The 20279-nt window shown below is 38.8% G+C and overlaps 1 protein-coding gene and 1 pseudogene across 2 annotated transcripts; both read right to left on the bottom strand.

Annotated features, from left to right (window-relative positions):
* Window positions 1-1674: 1674 nt before the first annotated feature.
* LOC145765429 (fibrinogen C domain-containing protein 1-A-like) lies at window positions 1675-12839 on the bottom strand (annotated as a pseudogene). The gene is made up of 6 exons (XR_014288567.1): window positions 12588-12839; window positions 11239-11342; window positions 10008-10104; window positions 4435-4531; window positions 2727-2879; window positions 1675-1829 (listed from the first exon to the last, which is right to left on the bottom strand). The product of XR_014288567.1 is annotated as a fibrinogen C domain-containing protein 1-A-like (transcript).
* Window positions 12840-16603: 3764 nt separating this feature from the next.
* Window positions 16604-18937, bottom strand: LOC145765581 (uncharacterized). The gene is made up of 5 exons (XM_082577418.1): window positions 18871-18937; window positions 18522-18603; window positions 18117-18231; window positions 17527-17641; window positions 16604-16962 (listed from the first exon to the last, which is right to left on the bottom strand). The coding sequence occupies exons 2-5, from the start codon at window positions 18596-18598 to the stop codon at window positions 16916-16918; spliced, it is 354 nt and encodes a 117-aa protein (XP_082433544.1). The 5' UTR covers window positions 18599-18603; window positions 18871-18937; the 3' UTR covers window positions 16604-16915.
* Window positions 18938-20279: the final 1342 nt, after the last annotated feature.

Below are 20279 nucleotides of genomic sequence, written 5' to 3'. Positions count from 1 at the left end.
GCAGCTGTGCGCAGTGAAATAGATCTACCGGAGTCCTGTGGTGAATTTGTGAGAACAAGTATGAATTCAAAATATTTCTAATTGCATCAAGTTTGTAATTATCGAAGAACTAAGTTTGCTATACTCTATTAGTATACAGATCAAATGAAAATTATTAGGTAAGAACATAATTGATGATTTGATTTGAACTTTAGGCTACGTAAACGTCAAGTTATATTAATTTTTTATAGAACTGATGGATTGAACTAACTTATTTTGATACTAAACAGGAATTAATTCTTTGGAAAAACTATTCTAGTTGAAGATGTTACCTTTCATCCTCTGTAGTAGCTCGGGTTTTTGGATATAAACAAGTGCTAAATCCGTTAGCCATGAAAGTCTGCTTTTCAAAACGTTGAGAGCACGCGTTTCTACCATGCACATAAGTTAACGCGGTAGCCTATATTTAAAAACACACATTATTGCAAATGTGAAGCAATTTGTATGATAGACATTTTCCCTACCTTTTGGCTACAGATTGTCTATTTAGCTTTGCTATGGCCTCGTACGGCTTATTTTCATTACATTATTGATCGTACTCCATACAAAATGAGTTGCTTCATCGCCTTTCCATTCACTTTAATCTAAAGTTCTAAACCATCATTCAATGGGCAATAGCTTGGCTATGAAAATTCATAATTATTAGCTCCTTGTAGGAAATCTCAAACAAACGCAATGCACTGCAAACAGGCTACTGATTTTATACAGATATCATTCATACTTGGATATCTAAAAAAATGATAAATTAAATAAATAATAAAAAAATAGATAAAAAAATGAATTTTTGTTCCCACATTCAAGCATTTGAGGTGAAAATCCATTTTTTTTGTATAAAAATTGGCTTTTTCGTGTCGAAGAGCATAACTCTCTATATCAAGCTAATGGGTAAGTTGCAGAGATGTTCAGATCTACCTTTTCTAAGATCCTGATTAAATCCTGATCCGACAAGTACAGGGTCCGACTCCGATCCTGTCCTGATCCGATAGTTAAGGAAATTTAAAATGATTTTGTGAACATCTCTGTTTCCTGGGAACCCTATTACACATTCTTTTAATCCTTTGAAGAAATGAAATCTAAATGACATGTCAATATGATTTAAAATTTCATACCAATGTCATTTTAAAGTTTGCTGCACACTGCACATGGCGCACTTCATGCCATGAACGGCAGGCTACATATTAAGAATAAAATCTGGTAAGTTTGTGAATAATCTTACACGCTGTTTTCAACCATTATTCTGCTGCAAAAACGTTCCTGAGCCTAATCCTTCCTTTTCACAAACATCAAGATCCCTGCTCCTGATCCTGCCCATTTTCAACGATCCTGTGAACATCTCTGGTAAGTTGTTACTTGTTTCTGACGTAATCAAATGGATGCAATACTATTAGAATCTTTTTTTAAAATCCATTAGTTTTTAGATATGGGACCTAAACATATCAAGACAACTCTGTAAGTAAAATAAAGCTACCGTATTCACTTGTTTTTAGTCATCGTCATCAACCTTATTAGCAATAGTATAAGCTTGCAATGACCCTAGAAACAACGCAACTATAAGGCTATAGCGACAACAAAAACAAACAATTTTCTTAAAAATACATCTTGTTTTTGTTTATTCGATTGGCGTCACAAGACAGACTCAATCGCAACGGAGCTTCATAGTTGAGAATTGTTTGTTTTTACTGTCCCACTCCAAGTTGCCAATCCGGCGGTTGAGGTTTGAGTCATCGCAATTATTGTACCACCAGCCAGCACCATTTCTTCCAGAGAGACAGCTACTGCTGGATCTGGGACTGGAACAATGTTGAAGTATTGTTGTATGTTTATTTCGAACAACACAAGGCTTAACTCAAATTTTTGATTACAAAATACCGAATACGCACATAGCAAGCAACAGCAACGATAAAGAACATAAATAGCTATCAGACCTTTGAAAATACAACGCAACCCGCGGCGCACTGGTGCGCCATGGAAGGTCGCTAAGTGCGTCACAGCAGGGAATTTGAAAAAAACATTTTTAAAAAATCTGTATTATTTTAGAATTAAGATAGAAAGTAGGCTACGTGTTTTTTGAATCTGAAATTAGGAAATAAATAGTTCAGTTTATTAAATGGTAAGACATTTTGTTTGTCAGAGACGATTGTTTTTCAACCAAACTTTGTTTTGTGTGTCTTTATAACTTGAAATGATAACAACATTAAAGACTTCATTTCTTATAAAATTTTTACTTTATTTTCCAACTTATTTCCTTGAGCACACTGTATTCTACTTTAAAGATAATGCAGCAATCGTCCGCCCCGATTGCTCTATTAGGTGTGCGCTTGAGCAACGAATTCTAACGACTGCTCTCCATTCAGCGGTATCTAATGAATGAGTTAGGGTTAGTACCTAGCACCTAGTGGATGTAATAATTCCCCGGCAACAACACTTCAACAATCGGAAACTTCACTCTGTCAATCTCGGTAACCGGCCCTGCGTCAAAAGCCTCTACAAGTATGCGAAACTACCTGAATAACCTATCAAGGCTTTGCCAATCCGAGGATAAAAATTCAAAACCAGACTAAACTATGAGGTCTATGTAATAAAAACTTGCAAGCAATTTAAAATGTTCGCTATCACATTTTCAGAGGTCTGCAGGAGCACTCTGAGGTAAAAAAGTTTAGAAACAATGAAATATGAGAAGGGTATACCGTTTGTCATTTTTCCTGTCCTTAGTGGTGAATTGCATATTGTTGTGGATCAAATTGTTACTTTGATGATTATTCAGTCCATCACCAGCTGTGCCGCTGTATCCTCTCACATGCAATCTATAGTTGTCGCTTTCGTCCTCAATGCTGAAGTCACTAAAAAATAACAAAAACAATAATAAACAGAATCCTATCTTGTCCATTAATTCCACATTAGCCGTAGCCTATATCCTTAATCTCTCACACTTGTAAGCTGAAGCTGTTGCTGAAACCACATCAACTTTACTTTGCATGCAGCCGACGGCAACAGCAAAAAGGTAGCCAACGTTTTTGTATTAAAAAAAATCAGTTTTGCCACAACGTTCCAAAAAACTCGTGGCTTTGTTATAGGTCCTTGCAAAATCCCAATAAAAGAACGTAACACGACGTAAGTTGAAATACATTGAAGCGCAAAAGTGTTGTTAATATGATGGCTGCCCAGTGACGTTAAAGTATCCAGATAATCACTTTATCTGGTACACATATTTATCAGATCGGGTAGGCCTACAGATGTGATAAAGATATGTAATGTTACCTGATAAAATGGCCGTCTAGGTTGTTATTATTTTAGATTTGCTTGCAGGCTAATACACCATGGAATCACTTGATCGTCTGCGCCAGTCTTGAACAGTAAATGTGTCCGCCCCGATAGCTCAGTGGTTACGCGCCCGGCTCAAAGATCACGTGGCGCTGGTTCGACTCTCGGGGTGTGCGCTTGAGCAACGCATTCTAAGGACTGCTCTCCATTCAGCCACACCTAATGGATGGAATAATTCCCCGGCAACAACCTGAAACTTCACCAATCTGTCAATCTCGGTAACCGGCCCTGCGTCAAGAGCCTCTACACTACAAGTATGCGAAACTATCAGGAATAACCAATCAAGGCTTTGTCAGTCCGAGGATAAAGATTTAAAACCAACCAACCATTATCGAAAGGCTAAACTCACCTCAGCTATTATAGAAACTGTATGCAGAATATAAATTAGGAGTAGAAACTTTTATATTGTTGCTAGCATTGATTTATCTATACTCTATAGTTTTAAGTCTTCTTCTTGCGTTTGAGATTACGTTGTTACATTCAGGCGCAACAGCCAATGGATTGTGTGTTCATCAAGTGTTGTGAGGTCCACATATCTGTCCAGGGACCAGACTCCGTACATGATTTTCACTACGAAGTCTACCTGGATCGATGCTTGATAGTACCGGCAGAAAGTCAGTGAGAGTTGGAAGCAGGCAACCAGTGATTGTTCTCATGGTGGTGTTGAGGGCAGTGTCAATATAGTTCTATTTGAGTGAATAAACTTTTCTTGAGTGATTTATTTGAGTGAACAATCAAACATAGTTTTAAGTGAACAAACTTTAATAACACTTCAGCTATAAATTCTCACATTAAATGAAGGGCTCCTTAAACTTCAAAAGGATCAACAAGCTACAGAAACGCATCCAGGAAATGTTTACACAGGAAACAATCCGATACTCAATGATTAAGGTGTGATTATTAGAAGTTTTGCTGCCAAGAAAAAAATTGAACGTTTCAATATTTTGAGCTTTCTAAACTTATAATCGAGTAATCTATACGCTCTTTACTTGTTCCTTCGGTATGAACCACTGTATATTTTTCTATTTTGTCTACAACCTTGAAAATGACATCAAAAGTTTTTTGTGCTTATACCTGTATATTGCGAAGTGATGATCATTTTCTGTCGTCCACACATCCACACGAAGTCTGCAGCCACGATTTTTTGTCAAATTGTGAATCACGTCAAGACCTTGGAACAATGCAACACTCAGACGTATGTAATAACACACAGATCAATTTAATGTGAATGTACAGTAATAAAATTAGTTGACTGGATGGTCTAACTCTAAATGGTTATAGCGTAGAGGCTACAACGATATAGTTAGCAAATTGCAATGCTCGCTGTACTTCAGCCTTGTGTTGATAGCCAGAAAGAACGCTCCCTTCTTCACAAAATTATTTGTTGTTTTCTTGCCGAAAACGTTTGAATTTATTATGTTGTTATTCCGTTAGCGTAGGGCGTAGCTATTGTATTTGTTTTGAATAATACTATTCAATATTATCAAGTTATTGTCAATCATCTGTTTATGGCATTGTAAAATTATTTATCTCTCAAAGCTATGCAATTATTTTGTCGTTGTCGTATGAGCATCTGGGGCCGAGAATCTGTCCTTTTACCACCCCTGATTCATGATGTTCCCGGGCTACACTGGAAGGCTGCTAGAGAGCAGTCAGTCTTTCAAGACACGTAGACCTTCCACTCCATTAGGCGGGATGAAGATGTTGCAGTCGTTGATGATGTGGTCTGCGGTCTGTTCCTCGGCACCACATTCACAGGAGGAGGAAGAGGCCTTTCCCCATTGGTGCATGGTTGAGCGGAAAAACCAGATGCTCGTACGGAGACGGTTGAGGCGCACCCACGCCTGTTTTGGTAGCATCAGGCCGGTGGGACTGGTGTCAGCGTCGGGGATGAATGAGTGGAGTCTGGTGGTGCTTGACTTCCATTTGGAATTTCATTCATTGTCCGTCCAATTAACCGCAGATATATCTGGTTTGTTAGCTTCGTTAAGGAGAAGTTGAGCGGCTGGCACAAATGGGTGTCTTGATTTCAGTCGACGGGGTGCTCGTATAAAGGAGCAAAGACCTTGGAGTGGAGAAGATGGTTGGGCTACAATGTCTGTCGATCGAGAGACAGAGTGGCTTCTTCGAGACGAGGTTCAACAAGTTGGATGTCAGCAAGAATAGAGACGTTGTACAATGGTATGAGACGCAGGCAACCTGTCACTGTGCGCAGGGCACTGTTGAGTATTGATGGCAGTGTCGATATTGTTGCAATGAGAGCTTAGGCATCCGACAGGTGCACACTGCACAGTACTCTGCTAAAGCATACACAAGGGCTAGGACTGCTATACGCAAAGTGTCAGCCCTCGCTCTCCAGCTGGAGCCTGCCAGGCGCTTGAGTATGAGTAGTGCATAGCGCGATAACAATTTCGTGGGCAGTGACACCAAATGGTTGCGGGATGTGAGCGATCTGTCTAATGTCACCCTAAGCAGGCCCGTAATTGCCGGGGGGGCTTGGGGGGGCAATGCCCCCCCAAGCTCAAAGCTAAAACTCTGCCAGGCAAGCTACATTTGGTTTTCCAATTCCAAATGAGTACGGTAATCCCGAGCCACACAGGTTTTCCATTATTATTGATATTCAGCTCACGATCAGCTTCCCGATTGTGTGGATGGAAAGTTGCTGCCACAAATTTGGTTTCGCTGAGTTTTAGTCGCTTTTTATGGAAATGAGCTGAGAGGGTTTTTGTGTCTTGGCCCAGGCTATCTTCTAGGTTTTCCCGCGACTTTATGAAACGGAGAAGTGCTAGATCATCCGCAATTCCGCATATACAAACTTTGCGGATATTGTGCCCGGCAAGACGCGGGTGCAGATGTCAAAAAGAAAAGGAGAGTGTAACGATCCCTGTTTATCAGACACTGTTTTTGTTTTTCTGACACCATTTTTCAGGCGTCCCAGTCTGCCTCGCCGCGAGTTGACGTGTTGAGGGTAAACCTTCGATTCTCGACAAGTTTCATGAACATATGGACCACATGTCGGTCTGGAAGCAGGCGAAGCAGCCTCAAGCAAGACCCCTGCGCTACATAATGTCGCAGGCAGCTGTAAGATCCAGAAAGACAGCGCCGCTACTCTTTTGCGCCCCAAAGCAATCTCCGATGTCGAGTCAAGAGCGCGACCCGATCCACAATGAACTCTCTGCACCAGAACCCAGGCCGCTGCCGTGAGAGGAGTGGGTCGAGGATTGGGTTGGCGCGGGAACAGATCAGCCTCTCCAGGAACCGAAAGGAGCACAGAGGGATACTCGAAGCCCAGCAATCGCAACCACCAAAGCTCCTCTCCATATTGCCGAGACTGCGAAGCGGTGTAAGCAGGAAGAAAGGAATCTACGCAACCAGGACCCGAGGGCATGGCCAGCATGGAGCACAAGTCCAGAGCAGATCTCATCCAGCCACAGAAACCTGTGTGTTTTCACTAGGCGGAGGACGATGGTGAACCCCTATGGAGTGAAGTCGCCTGAGATTGTTCCTTTTTGTGGTGTTTCTACTCGCCACAGAGCAGATACTTCCTTGGCGACAAGGCTGGATGCCTGGCGGTCCTCTGCCTTGTAGACCCCGTTTTTCACTAGCTGGGAAGCGATGGAATTTGCAGAATAGGGGCACTGGCGATGAGAGTTTGCTGAGCGCAAACAGTGAGGTTGTTAATGATGCTCTGTGCTTTGTGGCTTGAGTGTGAGAAATCGATGGTTTGGACGGCTTTGTTCCATCGCTTAAGCTTTTTTGCATCCAGCCGCTCAAGTAATCTGGTGGCAGCGGTGTTAGAAGCGGTACCAGATGTAGCGTTTAGGTAGGAGCGGTAAAAAGTTTCACACTCAAAATCCCAGCATTGTGTGTAGCTGGTTTGGCTGCCACGTGGTATTATGAGATTTGCCGCAAATATTATGGCGTTGCAGTAATCCTGGTATGCCTCGTCTACGTTGCACGTTTCAGGTGGTGGTAACTGTGCTATAAAATAGACTCGTTGGTCAAGAGTCTGTAATGATCCATCGCTTTATCGGTGCACTTGGGAAAGGTTCCACGAGTTTTGGGGCGATAAGGGACAGCCGATGTTGTTACCGTGGGAACTTCTCAAGCACACGTCTGTCTGGAAGAGAGCTGTCGGCACTCCCGAAGACCAAGTCAGGGTTTGTCCCTGTTCCCCAGCGACTAGAGTAGAACCTGGTTCTTTGGGGTTGAAAAGGAAGCAAAATGATTTGTGGAGTCAGCCAGCCATTCGCCGTCGCTGCTTGTGTTGTAACCCCAGTCGATTTGCTGACAGTTGTAGTCGTCAATGTAGAGACTTGGAGAGGGGAAGATTGGAAGGGATGATGGCAACATTTGCGAGGGTGGAGGCTTCTATATATTGACGATATTTCGGCATCAGTCAGAGATCATCTGCTTGAGTGCAGATGTTACTCACATGATGGAGCACGAGGACCCATTAGCTCCATCCCAATACAATTATTTTAAGTACGTTTTTAATGCATTAGCTTTCTGCCTAGGGATTGTAGATCATAGGGATGCGAAACTTCATCCGCTTTTGGCTATCCGCAACACTAAAAGGGTTACGTTTTTTTGTAATTTACAAAATATTTTACTTTTTATGGGTTATACAGTATAAGAAGAGTGAAGTTGGTTTTAAAGTAGTTTAAGGTTTTTAGTTGAAAGCAAGCCAGTAGTAAAGCGTAAAAAAAATGTCAAATTGGCAATTGACCCTTCTAATGTTGAAGGAACAACGGAGTTGCGCGTCCCGTAATGTACCGTCCCTATTTCTGCCTCTTGTCGTTTCTTATTATTATTATTTATTTGCGTCAGACAAAGCTGTCCATATCCAAAACAAAACAACGAAATTATACACAAACTACAAATGCACAAAGGTCACAGAGAGCCACTTTGGATGCCGTCGGTAAGCTCACTAAATAGGCTATCTACTGTTACAAAGTTACATACAATGACCGTTAGAAGAACTGAAAGTATTCAGAACGATAAAAAAAATCAGATGACATCAGGTCTGATATAAAGCAATTTGAGGAGTGAATGCGACGTTTGATAAACAAAACATGTTTTTCCTCAATAAAGCATCAAACGTTGTTATATTATTCATTGGTGCATGCTGCCAGGGAATATCCACTGATCTTTGATACTTCGGTGGTGTGGGTTTCTTGCAGGAGCAATGCTGTCACGTTATGCTTTTGTGTGAGATGTTCCAACATGTCGCATTTGGCTTTGGTAAGGCCTTCAACGTTTAGCTGCAAGATTGTTACTCCGACAGGAGGATGAATTTCTCTCATTGGACACTGGGGCCGAGGGTTTATTCTTTTACCACCCCAGGTGCCCTGTGAGTTGTGGTCTCTGATTGTTGCCATTCGCTTCATTAATTTGAATTACCAGGACTCACTACGAGGAGGTTGGCAACATGAGTCACCATCTTGTGCGTGTGGCTCAGATTTTCAAACTGCACACCACATTATCTATCAATGTCCTGTATACCGACCACAAGATAGACATGTGGACCTAACAACGCTCGATGAATACACAATCCATTGGCTGCTGCGCCTGGATGTAACAACGCGATCTGTGGCGGCCTCAAACGCAAGAAGAAGAAGATATTATTCATTACTTGATATTCACGGGCACTGACATAACGAGGCAAATTGTGCAATATTCTAAAAAGAATCATTGTAAGCAACATGTAATCGTTTATACTCGAAGATCTAAACTTGTTCCACAACTGGGATGCGTAAAAGGACATACGATAAAAGGTAAATATAGTGTTTTTTTTTACAGCCGGGGAGCATTTAACGAAATGAGATTTTGCATTGTTTGCAGCACAGTAGGCTACTGAGAGCGTACCTGCCTTGAAATATCATTTTCATCTGAAAGAGAACTCTCAATAAATACACCCAGGTATTTTACAGAGTCTGTGAACACAATTTCAGATTTATCTAGATGTAGCAGAGGAGCACGTGAAAGATAAAAGTTTTTTGGGGAAAATAACATACCAAATGAGTTTTTAGAATTGAAAGTAATTTCATGTAATCTCAAGTAATTCCATGTATTACTTAGTTTTTATTTGTATGTAATCATAGAAATATCTAGCCTACATGGAGTGCTTTTCTATTTCCTTCTCTATTTGGTCGCTTCTGGTGGTTTTTCACTTGTTGGGGATATAACCATTTATCCAATAGGATTTAATTCCATCCAGGGTCTGGTCTTCCCAACTTAATGCTAGTTGGAACGACAATGCTGGTGGTAATTGTTTGCTGAGTTACATAGGCGATTTCAAATTTTAAGCGTTTACCGTATGTGAATTTCAGACCTTGCTACGTTGCGTACTTTATACGTTAAGCAACGTGTTTCAAACTGGACAAACGTTTGTGCACCAAAGAAAAAAAAATATTGTCGTTAGAAAAAAAAAAACGACAAACGATGTAAACAAACATGCAAGGATATGATCTGGAATTGGGCCCAGCGTGATTGTAAGAATATAGGACTCGTTCTGAATGCAGTGAAAGATTGGAAGTTGCAGGGATGTTCAGAACAACTGCTCATCTAAATAATTTTGATTGGAAACTAAGCTAAGGTAAAAGTTCCACGGACTGATAGTAACAAGATATCTTGTTTACACTTACCAAGCCAAAAGTCTCCATTAAAACTTCCAAATCCAGATTTGTATTTGTTCCAATTTTGATTAAAATCTTCTGAATCATCAAACCGTTTTTGGAACACCTAAAAAACACAACCACTCTTACTTTAATGATTTAAAGATCTTCAAATCATTTCACAAAGTATGTAGGTGAACGCAAGAAAGCATAACTTGCGAAAACCATTTGCAAATGAATAGTGAAATTAAGAATCTTTCTAAATTTATCCTAAACAACAGGAACACAAAATATAAATTTTTAATTAGGTTGTTGGATTAGGCTACTTTAATCACCCCCTGAGCATACCATTTCAAGTTTCTTTTAAATTGTAACATTAAGGGTTGCAACATTAAATACGATATGAGCGGTTTTATGTCATGCTTTAAAAATTAATTAAAACTAGCATTTTTGAGAAATTCTACAATAAAGGTTTTGAAACGATGAAACCGTTTTTTCACTTTCACAAAAAATCTTTTTATTTTGGTTTTATTTCGAATTAAGTTTCTTAGTGAGAAATTACTTCATCAAAAATAAGACCTGTTTTGATTATCCCAACTTACTGAGCTACTAATTAGATAAGTAAATTTAATCAAAGTTGTATTTTCAACGACACATTGCAAAAGTGTTGGCCAGTGTCACCAAATGCATTTTGTCTTTTCCCAGCCACTCTAGAAAGTAAATTTAAGGTTGAAATCCAACGACGAGGTTGACTAAATTAACATTTTCAAAACCAAATATTTGAAGCAGGCTACAATAATGCGAAAACAAAAAATAAAATTTTTCTGCCCTTACGACACAGCACCAGGGCTGTGGAGTAGGGTAAAATATATACTACTTCGACTCCTTGGTTTACAACAGGCCTACTCGAACGTCGGTGTGGCCAGATTTTTAAAGGTTGCCAGATTTTTCTAAATATTTGTTCGTTTTCACTTTTTTTAAATTTAATTTTACCCCAGTTGTTATTAAAATTAAAATCGCGACTTCACAAAACCGACAAGAACAAACACTTCTATTTTCTAGAAAAGTTTTAGAACGCAACACGGAGAACAAGAAACTATATAATAAAACAGAAAAATTTTAGTATCTATCGTTTTGTACCAAGACGGAGTCCTTGTTTTGTACCAAGACGGTTTCTAAAGACTCCGACTCTGGACACACCAAAATCTCTCCGACTTTGACTCCACAGCCCTGAAAAATAGGCCTACTGCTTTATACTAACCGTCTATCCATTGTCACAAAACGCTTCAACACCAGAACGCAAAGTTTGTCTTCCATACAAAGATGACGTCAGGCAAGATGCCGGAGTAAGAAAGTTTTCTAAACCTTTTCGACAAAAAAATAAAATAAAAAGAATATTAAACGTAGGTTATTTATACTATACCACCATGCAGGCGCGGACCTATAGGGGGGGCCCAAGGGGCCCAGCCCCCCTGAAATTTTGTGAGAAATTGTTAAATGGTTTGATATGCTTCTAAACAGCTGATATTAGTCCCACAGCGGACTTAACTTATCCCGGGGGGGGGGGGGGGGGGGGGGGAGAATTTTTTTTTGTTATTATTAAGGTTGAAATTATCCATCGATTATACATTTTAATAGCAACATTTGTTGGTGCTGGCTCAGCTGAAACCAACGCTGAGCCAAATGACGTCACTTGAAACAATCTGAAACGTGAATTGTTTTATAGTTTTTAGTCTTCATCATAATTTCAATCAATTACCGTAGGCTATATGTCTGCAAACATACAAATATCCAATTGGTCATAGACACTGCATACCTACAGGGTTTTAAACCAGATTTCAAGTTTAGCCTACTTTGCATGCTCAGCCATTTTTATTCCAGCAAAATTTATTGATGAACATGGCTGTTTTAATGTCTATTTTATAGCATATCGTATATGTCGTAGTATCATTGTTCACAGTGGCGTAGCCAGGGGAGGAGTTGGAGGTTACAACTCCCCCTTTGGCACGCCTGTGACGTCACGATATTGAGAATGATGCTTTCAGTCTCTATGTCTCCAAAACAAAGTTTGCCTAATTTTAAGCGAAACTGCATTAAAAGAGCGAGTTTTGCCAATACCAAACATTTAAACATCTCAGCCAGGAATTAGCAACAAGACAACACAGAGACTTAGCTTTATTACCGAAAAAATGCCGAAGAAAACATGATCTTATCCTTTTGCTATGCCACCGGACAGCACCATTTTACAGGAATATTCATACCCATATTTTTGTTGAAAATGCTCTCAGAATGCACCAAATTCAAAGTAGTTTTTCAAAATTTTCTGGGGAAAGCCCCCAGACCTCCCCGCCGCTGGGTGTCGCCCTTGGCGAACACGCCGTCGGGCTTCGCCCGCCGGCCGTCAAAACCCCCCAAATTCCTGGCTACTCCCACTGATTGTTCATATGTGTTTTATCTTTTTAATTCATTTTCAAATTTTCTGGCCCCCCAAAAAAAAACTCCTAGATCTGCCTGCCACCATAGAAGAAATGTACAGTATGATCAAAATTTCATTGCTACAGTTTATATCGAAAGTATTTTTAGAAATATGGATAGTATCATAAAATTCACGTGATAATTTTTGTCGCATTTCTGATTCAAACGATCCCAGTGCACAGGATTCTCCTTGGATTCCTTTCTCGCCCATTCCTCCAACTTCTCCCGGCCTTTCCAGGAGCTCCAACATCACCTTTCTCAGCTCTTCCTATTGTTGGTTGAACTTGATCGCAAACAGTCACTTGACGACATTCTTGTGACTTCGTCAATCGTGAAAAACAAGTCAATAAAACGAAAATAATCAAAGTCTTCATAGTAATTATAAACTCAAACCTTTTCCAACGACAAACAGTTTTATACAGTTGTTTATGACAAAGTAGCCTAATCATGACCTACTGATTTATTGCAGTCGTTTCAAACCAGAGGTTGGTAAATTTTTGATGAGCAGCAGAAGACATTGCCAATGTCACTAACTTTTCAATTGAATTTGAGAAATAGTATTTCTGTCATATCGCAATGTTATTAAGCGAATGCTAACCAGGTGTTGATAGCAAATATTAATGTCTGATTACTGATTGCATTAGGCAAGCAACAAAATACGAAAAGGCAAAAAGCTTATTCAATTTTTTTGAATGCGTTATGGAAACAAGAAAGTACTTAAAATATTTGTTCAATTTTAATCTTTTAGATTTTCTAGTTCAAATTTTTATTGATATTGCACAATTTTTTAATTAACCTGGAAGCTAATTTACGGGTGGTCTATCTCGTTTGAAAAAAAAAGCGGTAACTTTACTACAGTAGCCTAATTCAAAAAATGCAAACAAAGCTTTTGTTTCCGAAAAATGGCGACTGTCTACTTATGAACTTATGACTATGATCAACAAAATAGGCACGAAAGTAATGACTTTCATTCGAATGTTTATCTGTTTATCTTTCGCTTACATTTGTGACATCACTGCCAAGTGCCACTTCATATCTACTCTAGACTAGTTTGCTTCCACTTAAAAAAAGACTCGCAGATGTGGTTAAGAATTGTTCATTCGGAAACAAAAATCACTGCTGTAACCTGCTGATCACGTTTTCGCCAGGAAGCGCAGCGTCATTACGACTCAACTCAGATGGATTATGTATATTGTATATGCTCAAAGCAAATCAGCAAATCTAGCAGACTTAAAATCAACTGTTTGAAAGTGTAACATGCACCACGCCTTGTTGCAAGTTGTTTGTATGTTTTTCTTTTCAATCTAAGTATTGTTTATATTGAGACGGTTATTTCACGGGCACTGTGTGTTACTTATTACAGTTCCGTGTGGCTCGGTCTGTGACGTATCTTGGATTGTGTCGTCATCATGTGAACTGTTTTGTTAGCACACATTTATCATCTTCGCTCTACCGCGGTTAACAAAGCCATAGCGTAGCGTACTGGCATCGAGGCTAGTGCTGTTCACTTTATGGCATACGAGATAAATATGAAAGTGACGAACGTTTTGAACAGATACAGCGGTGCCAGTGATGTGGAAGTTTGGTTGAAGCAGGCTAACTTAGCAAAAAGTTTGTTAAAGTTAAAAGATTTGGCGGGCGTTACTCCGCTTTTTCTCGATGGGCCTGCGTTTGCCGTCTACGATCAAGCAGTAGAGAAAAAGAGGATGCCGATGCAATTGAAAATGCGTTGAGGCGTGCATTTGCTAAGAACAAATTTTTAGCTTTCGATGAATTTCGAAGAATAACGTGGGACTGGGAGAAAGACTGTGGACGTCTATTTGGGAGATTTAAAGCGATTGCTGCATTTAGCTGGTGTTGGCGACGATGGCTAGGAGATTACTAAACTTGCTTTCATGATGGGGTTTGTTTGTTTATCTTTATCCTGCATTGCGGGAAAGCGGACTTGAGCGCTATGCATCGGTGTACGCCTTCCGACGTACACCTGACCCACGCTGCAGCCGACGGCAATGTCTGTTTCCGGTTGTCTACTCTATTTATGACTTAAATTTGGTACTACCCATTACTCGAAATCGATCACTGGGTAGAGGCAATTATCGTAAAGTTTCTTGCCCAGAGAAACAACAGCAAGTGCGGGTGGCTGGAGTCGAACATGCAGGCTCTCGACTGCGAGCCCAACGCGCTAACCACTCGGCCATTGCTGACTAAAGTTACTTCTCAGTTGAGAGCAACGCCAAAAATTTTATTACATGCATACTACGCAACACATTATCTTTTTCCATTATTTGGCGTTGAAACTATTCTTTCTGCACAGTCCAAATTCAATTATTGCCTGTAGTATTTCATTGTGTTCTCCTAATAATTACTTTTTCTAATTACAAATTAACATCTTCTTTGTTTGAGCTCCTGGGGCTGAGGATCTTTGTACCATCCCAGGTTGACTATATTTTCCCGACTACATTGAAAACAATCATAGGTGGTCTTGTAACCGGTGGTGAAATCTTCTAAAATGACTGAGACTTTTGATAAATTCTTATTTCTGTTCGAATTAACGTGTACTTTAAAAGGTCGTTGCTAATTAATTGGATACGCTACTGTATTACATTGTATTACTGTATAATCACTGAAATCATATTGAATTGATATCAATAACAATACCGTCTATTAATTTTCATTGCTTATCTAAGTACTGTAAATTAGTATACTCGTAGTATACTCCCTAGGTTGGTTGAAGAGATTGCAATCGTTGATGATGTGATCTAATTGTAAAATATCCATCCCAGTTCGAGTAACGTAATCAATAGAAAACAATTGACTGAAAAACAGCCTACACGTATGCTCAAATCAACATCATTTCTGTAGTTAGAACAAAATGGCAAATCATAGCCATTAATCTTCACCACCGGAATGACTCGGTTTAATCGATCTTACGCATAAAAATACTGTAAGATAGTTTAGTTTAACCACGTGGTGCCGCTTTGGAATCATTTACTACGATGGTATTATTGAATTCAACGCCTGTGAACGAGAAGTGAAGGAATTTCATCATTTGCGTCCGTCTTCAAACATATCAAAACACAAACAAGCTCTCTGGATGTTTGTCCAATCGATGTCTCATCGAAATTTGATGCAACATTTCAGTAGCGTTGACAGAGGGTTCCAAGGGTAACTTTTAGAACAGAGCCCAGGATAATTTTAGGGGCTTGAAACTTTTTCAAGGAGCCCAGAAACATGAGAAAATCACAGTGTTCTTTGGATACAGCGCGTTTTTCTTAAAAGTGTCTTGATTAGGGGGCCAAGAATCTTATTGGTATAGTGCCAGAAACATCCTCTCAACTGCCTTGCAACATTCCATCCAGTTTACCTAGATAACAGGTGATTACTGAAATCTACGCCAAACTAAGAGTTAAGTAGGCTTCCTGTGACAGCATCGAGTTTTAAACACAGGCAGGCGACGGAGTGAGGCACCACTCCACTGAATCGTTACGGCACTCAATGTGCTGTATCTCAGTGGTAGGCCTAACGGTTTACCATGTTGCAGCCCTTTTGAGAAAAAAAATGAAATCTCTTGAATCTATTTGATTACGTTTAGCCTAACTATAGGTAACCCAAATTTTTTCTTGAGATTTTTACACGATTAAATACTTAGGTCAGGATTTCAATAAACTGACTCGAAATTGGACATTTGCCGTCTCAATGTGCTATCCTTCAACAGGTCATAACTTCTGCGATTTGTTTAAGAATACCAAAGCAGACAGTAAAATGGAAATAGATTGGTCTACTACTTTTTCCACCAACAAATAAGAATGGACTACTTTTCCTGATAAAATCGCAGTGTATTGCCTTGACCGATATTTTTATATTCTGGCTCAGAACTATCGCATGGATTGAAGATTGAGCATAAAAGAGAGCGAGCAGGCAAGGAAGCCAATTTTGATGTCCACGTTCAAGCATATTATTCAGTGCCATACCAAAAGCGTAACAGAGTGGTCTTGAACAGGCGCCTTCGAATATCTTACGATGATTCTTACCACTCGGCTATGCAGCCGATAGTGAACCGAACTGAACAGCGTATTATGAGATTAGCCTAGGCGTAGACCACTAGCGCAGTAGCCTTGCAATTTCAATACATATTCAATAATGTAATCACGTCAAAAGTATGTTTATTTATTACACAATCATCAATGAGCACAACCCATTATACGATCAACTGACGAGAATGCTTTTTCAAATTCTTAGTTAGACCACACAAGTTATTTAAATACAATAATCCCACAATGTTACATGCAATTGTAGTCAAGGCTGATTTATATATCTTAATAGTCCGTGAATAAGATTTTTTTTTTGTCACTCTACATTTCAATACGGTACTAAATTGTTGCTGTATAAATTTTAACGATTAAAAATTTCTTGATTAAAATTCTTAAAAACAGTTTGTTTCACAGAACGAAGAACAAACTGTGTTATGTGAGAAGAATCTCTTTCAAAGCATCCAAGTTGAACTGCGATTCTGAAAAGTATGAATTGTGTCAGGCGATATATTTATTTGTTTGTGTTTCAGATTTAAAAAGGTTAAGTATCCACTAAAATTGTTTTTGAAGTTAGGCTAACACTAATTATCACTATCCTTCACATCACTGAATGTCAAAACCACAACAGCCCTGGGCCTATATTTTCTTCCACTTTTCTAGAGAAGGTTAGTTAAATTTTTAATAATGTAAAGACAAAGAGCTCTTATGTCAACCAGATTAAAAAGAAATATTGTTTTGGATATTATAATAACAACAATTCTTTATTTACATCCATTGCGATACCATGCAACATTACAAATCACATAATATTGCCTACAGCTGAAAGTAGCGAAGGGACAAATAGTCATCTAGTCAGCTGCTTCCAATTATTTTGGCATATTGTTAAGTATCTTGTCAAGACACAATCGCATGCTTTAGAGCGGTGTCGTACTGACGCCCTTGTTCAAGCGTCACACAAGATCGCCTATACGCCCTTCTAAAGGACATTGCCAAAGTGTGCTCAATGAAATCAGAAACGGAAAGAATTAGACGTTTAAACTTACTTTCATTTATGAGATGTTGTACTTCGTCCATCACAGCTTTAACTCCATCAGGCTTCATAATTAGGCTTATTTCATCAGCAGTGTTCATCATTAGATCTTTGTACTCATCTGGATCCTGGTTATTTCAACAGTAAACATATTGCGTTTAGTTAAAGATAAAATTGATAATGATATACTGTATAGCCTATATGTTCATATGTGTAGTAGTTTAAATGATTACATTTATTTTAAAAGATTAATTTTATTGTAGGCCTATTGGTGTCAACTGTAACCAAACAATACTATTGTAGGTATATTTTTCCAAACGTTGAACTGAGATTCATTATTATCAATCGCACGTTAGTAAACGTTAAAAAGCCAAATTGTTTTCATTAAAATGTAAAATCATTTAAATTACAGTAACTTGAGAGAGTTGATTTGTAGCATTGCTGAGGAAAACAGTTTAGTATTTGAAGCGTTAGCCAACATAACTTTTAAATCCAACTTTTGGGCTGAGTAGTTTTTATTCAGATTGACCAAGGGCCCCAATCGTTTTGCTAATAAAGATATTGTTTATTATATTCCTAAAATGATTACTAAATATCACTCACCACCATTTGCATTTTTTTCAAGTCTGCGTTATCCCTTAGAATGTCGACAGTTATTGAGGCCAATTTCTTTGAAACAGGTGAAGCAACAGAACTTGCTTTTGCTTTCGCTTTTCGGCTGAAATTAAAAGACTTATTTTTTTAAAACATTTTACATGGTTTTAAATATTGATGATTTTAAATATAGGGTATAGGCTATTGATGAATTACACAAGGCAGGAGGCCTATTTGGCTTTTTTTAGCTTTACCATACCGACAAGCAAAATATAACAGCTTCTTTGAAATTATAACAAAATTTGACAAAACTATTTCCAATTTAGCTTATTTTGTATTCTATAGGAAACATGTTGTTTATTTCCATTGTTTGGTCCAACAGTAAATCGGCCTAAGATGCAGAACAGATTTTACCTTTTTCGTCGTCGGCAGTTTCCACTTGAAACCAGCAAAACCACAAAGAAAAGAAGGATCATCCCCTTTAACATCATTTTGTCTGCAAAATACAAAGCAGTGAGCTTGTGCTATCTTTAGTGAGCATGATAATGGATGAATAAGCCTTTACCTTGAGGTTATCGACTGCACAAGTGTGCAGTGTAAACACGCGGCCAGAAGGCTGTTATAAGTTATATAAAACGACGCATAACAAAATAAAATTATCCCTAAATAAAATTGAAGAAAAACTGAACAAAAATTGATTAATAATATTAAAATTTCAAGTTTGAATTTCAACCGCCGAAAAGTAATGAAACCAAAAACTTACTTTCAATTCTGAGAATGATGTGAAGGTTTATACAAATATGAAGCTAAGCATCAAATCATCTTTTCTTTTATATTCGGAAACGTGAAGTAAATGACGCATAATGGAAGAAAACCTTTTTAAATGCATTTCTATGGTCCTGAGTCATGTTAACGCTTTTGTAGGACTAACTGATCATAAAATTGTTACGTAAGTTCGCGAAAATCTACAAAGAAATGAAAGGAAGCTAGTGCGATCCGCATCGTTATTGATCATTCTTTTCAAAAGTCAAATTGTTACGTAAGCGTTATCCGTGAAACCGTGAAGCTCATGCATATTCAGACGCCAATAGAAAAATGTCTCTTGACAGCAGCGGAATCACCCAGATTGTGCAAACCACGAAACTTGATGGCTGAGGCCTGAAGAGAAGTTTATCAAAACCTTTTGAATGAATGGGCATTCAAACATGTCGCGATTGCTTTGAAATCAGCGACGGCAAACCTTTTCAGTGTGACGGCTGTTTAATGAATGACAATGAGATAAAATTAAACACCATGGTTTGATATTCTGGTTTAAACGATGACAGCTTCTGGAAGTCTATTCTTTGCATAGTGACACCTGATGCTTTGCAATTTTAAACAAACGTAGATAAGCAGTAAACAGACGTCCTACTTTGAGACTGGTAAGTCTATAATGGATATGTTTAGAATGAATGAAAAGATCATTTTTTTCAAGCTTGTTAGTAGTAACTGCAGTAACTCTGACAGGGGGGTCTAGAGGGGACTTTTAAACCTGGGTCCTGGATGATTTTAGGGGCTGTAACCTTTTCAGGGGGCCCGAAAACTTGAAGAAACCACCGCATGTTCTTTGGATATAGCACGATTTTCTTAGAAGTATTTTAATTTCGGCCCAGAAAATCTCATTGGTACCGGGCCCAAATAATCTTCTCAACGGCCCTGGTGCACCGAAGCATGTTACGCAATGAAAAAGTTTTGTGAACCACCAAACGAAACTCAGAAAAATTGAAATCGTAGCAAAGTAATAAACTCAGTTACTTGATCGTCTGTTGTATTCAAAGTGATGTTTGGGCCCGCTTAGCCAGGAATTGCCAATTTTAAACTGATTGAACTCTCAATTTTTTTTGGCCATGAGCAGCAGGCTATATCGAGGTCATGACTTTTTACAACATATCGCCTAAAAATTAGAATCAATCATTGCTGCCTGATCTGTGATGCGATCGGCATGGGTCTACGGCATGAATTTTTCTTTTGTCTATCAAGCGGTTTGCTCTTTCATCACACAGCGCAGTTTTAGTCTATATCAGTGGTGTCCAAGCAAACAATGTGTTACCTTTGGACTACAGATGCATAGGTTAATGAAGACCATAAAACATAGGTTAATGAAGACCGCATTTTCTCACAGACAAAAGCAAA

The sequence above is a fragment of the Aplidium turbinatum genome, chromosome 2, assembly GCF_918807975.1.
Source record: "Aplidium turbinatum chromosome 2, kaAplTurb1.1, whole genome shotgun sequence".
NCBI lineage: Eukaryota > Metazoa > Chordata > Ascidiacea > Aplousobranchia > Polyclinidae > Aplidium > Aplidium turbinatum.
This window is presented reverse-complemented; position numbering and strand designations above follow the sequence as displayed.

What these genes read in the sequence shown, in the direction of transcription:
- LOC145765581 (XM_082577418.1), bottom strand. Translation starts at nt 18,598, where the DNA reads ATGATGTTAAAGGGGATGATCCTTCTTTTCTTTGTGGTTTTGCTGGTT. An exon ending in TGAAAAAAATGCAAATGGTG is followed by an intron (nt 17,642 to 18,116) that starts GTGAGTGATATT and finishes TGAAATAACCAG; the next exon opens with GATCCAGATGAGTACAAAGA. An exon ending in ACAACATCTCATAAATGAAA is followed by an intron (nt 16,963 to 17,526) that starts GTAAGTTTAAAC and finishes CATACTTTTCAG; the next exon opens with AATCGCAGTTCAACTTGGAT.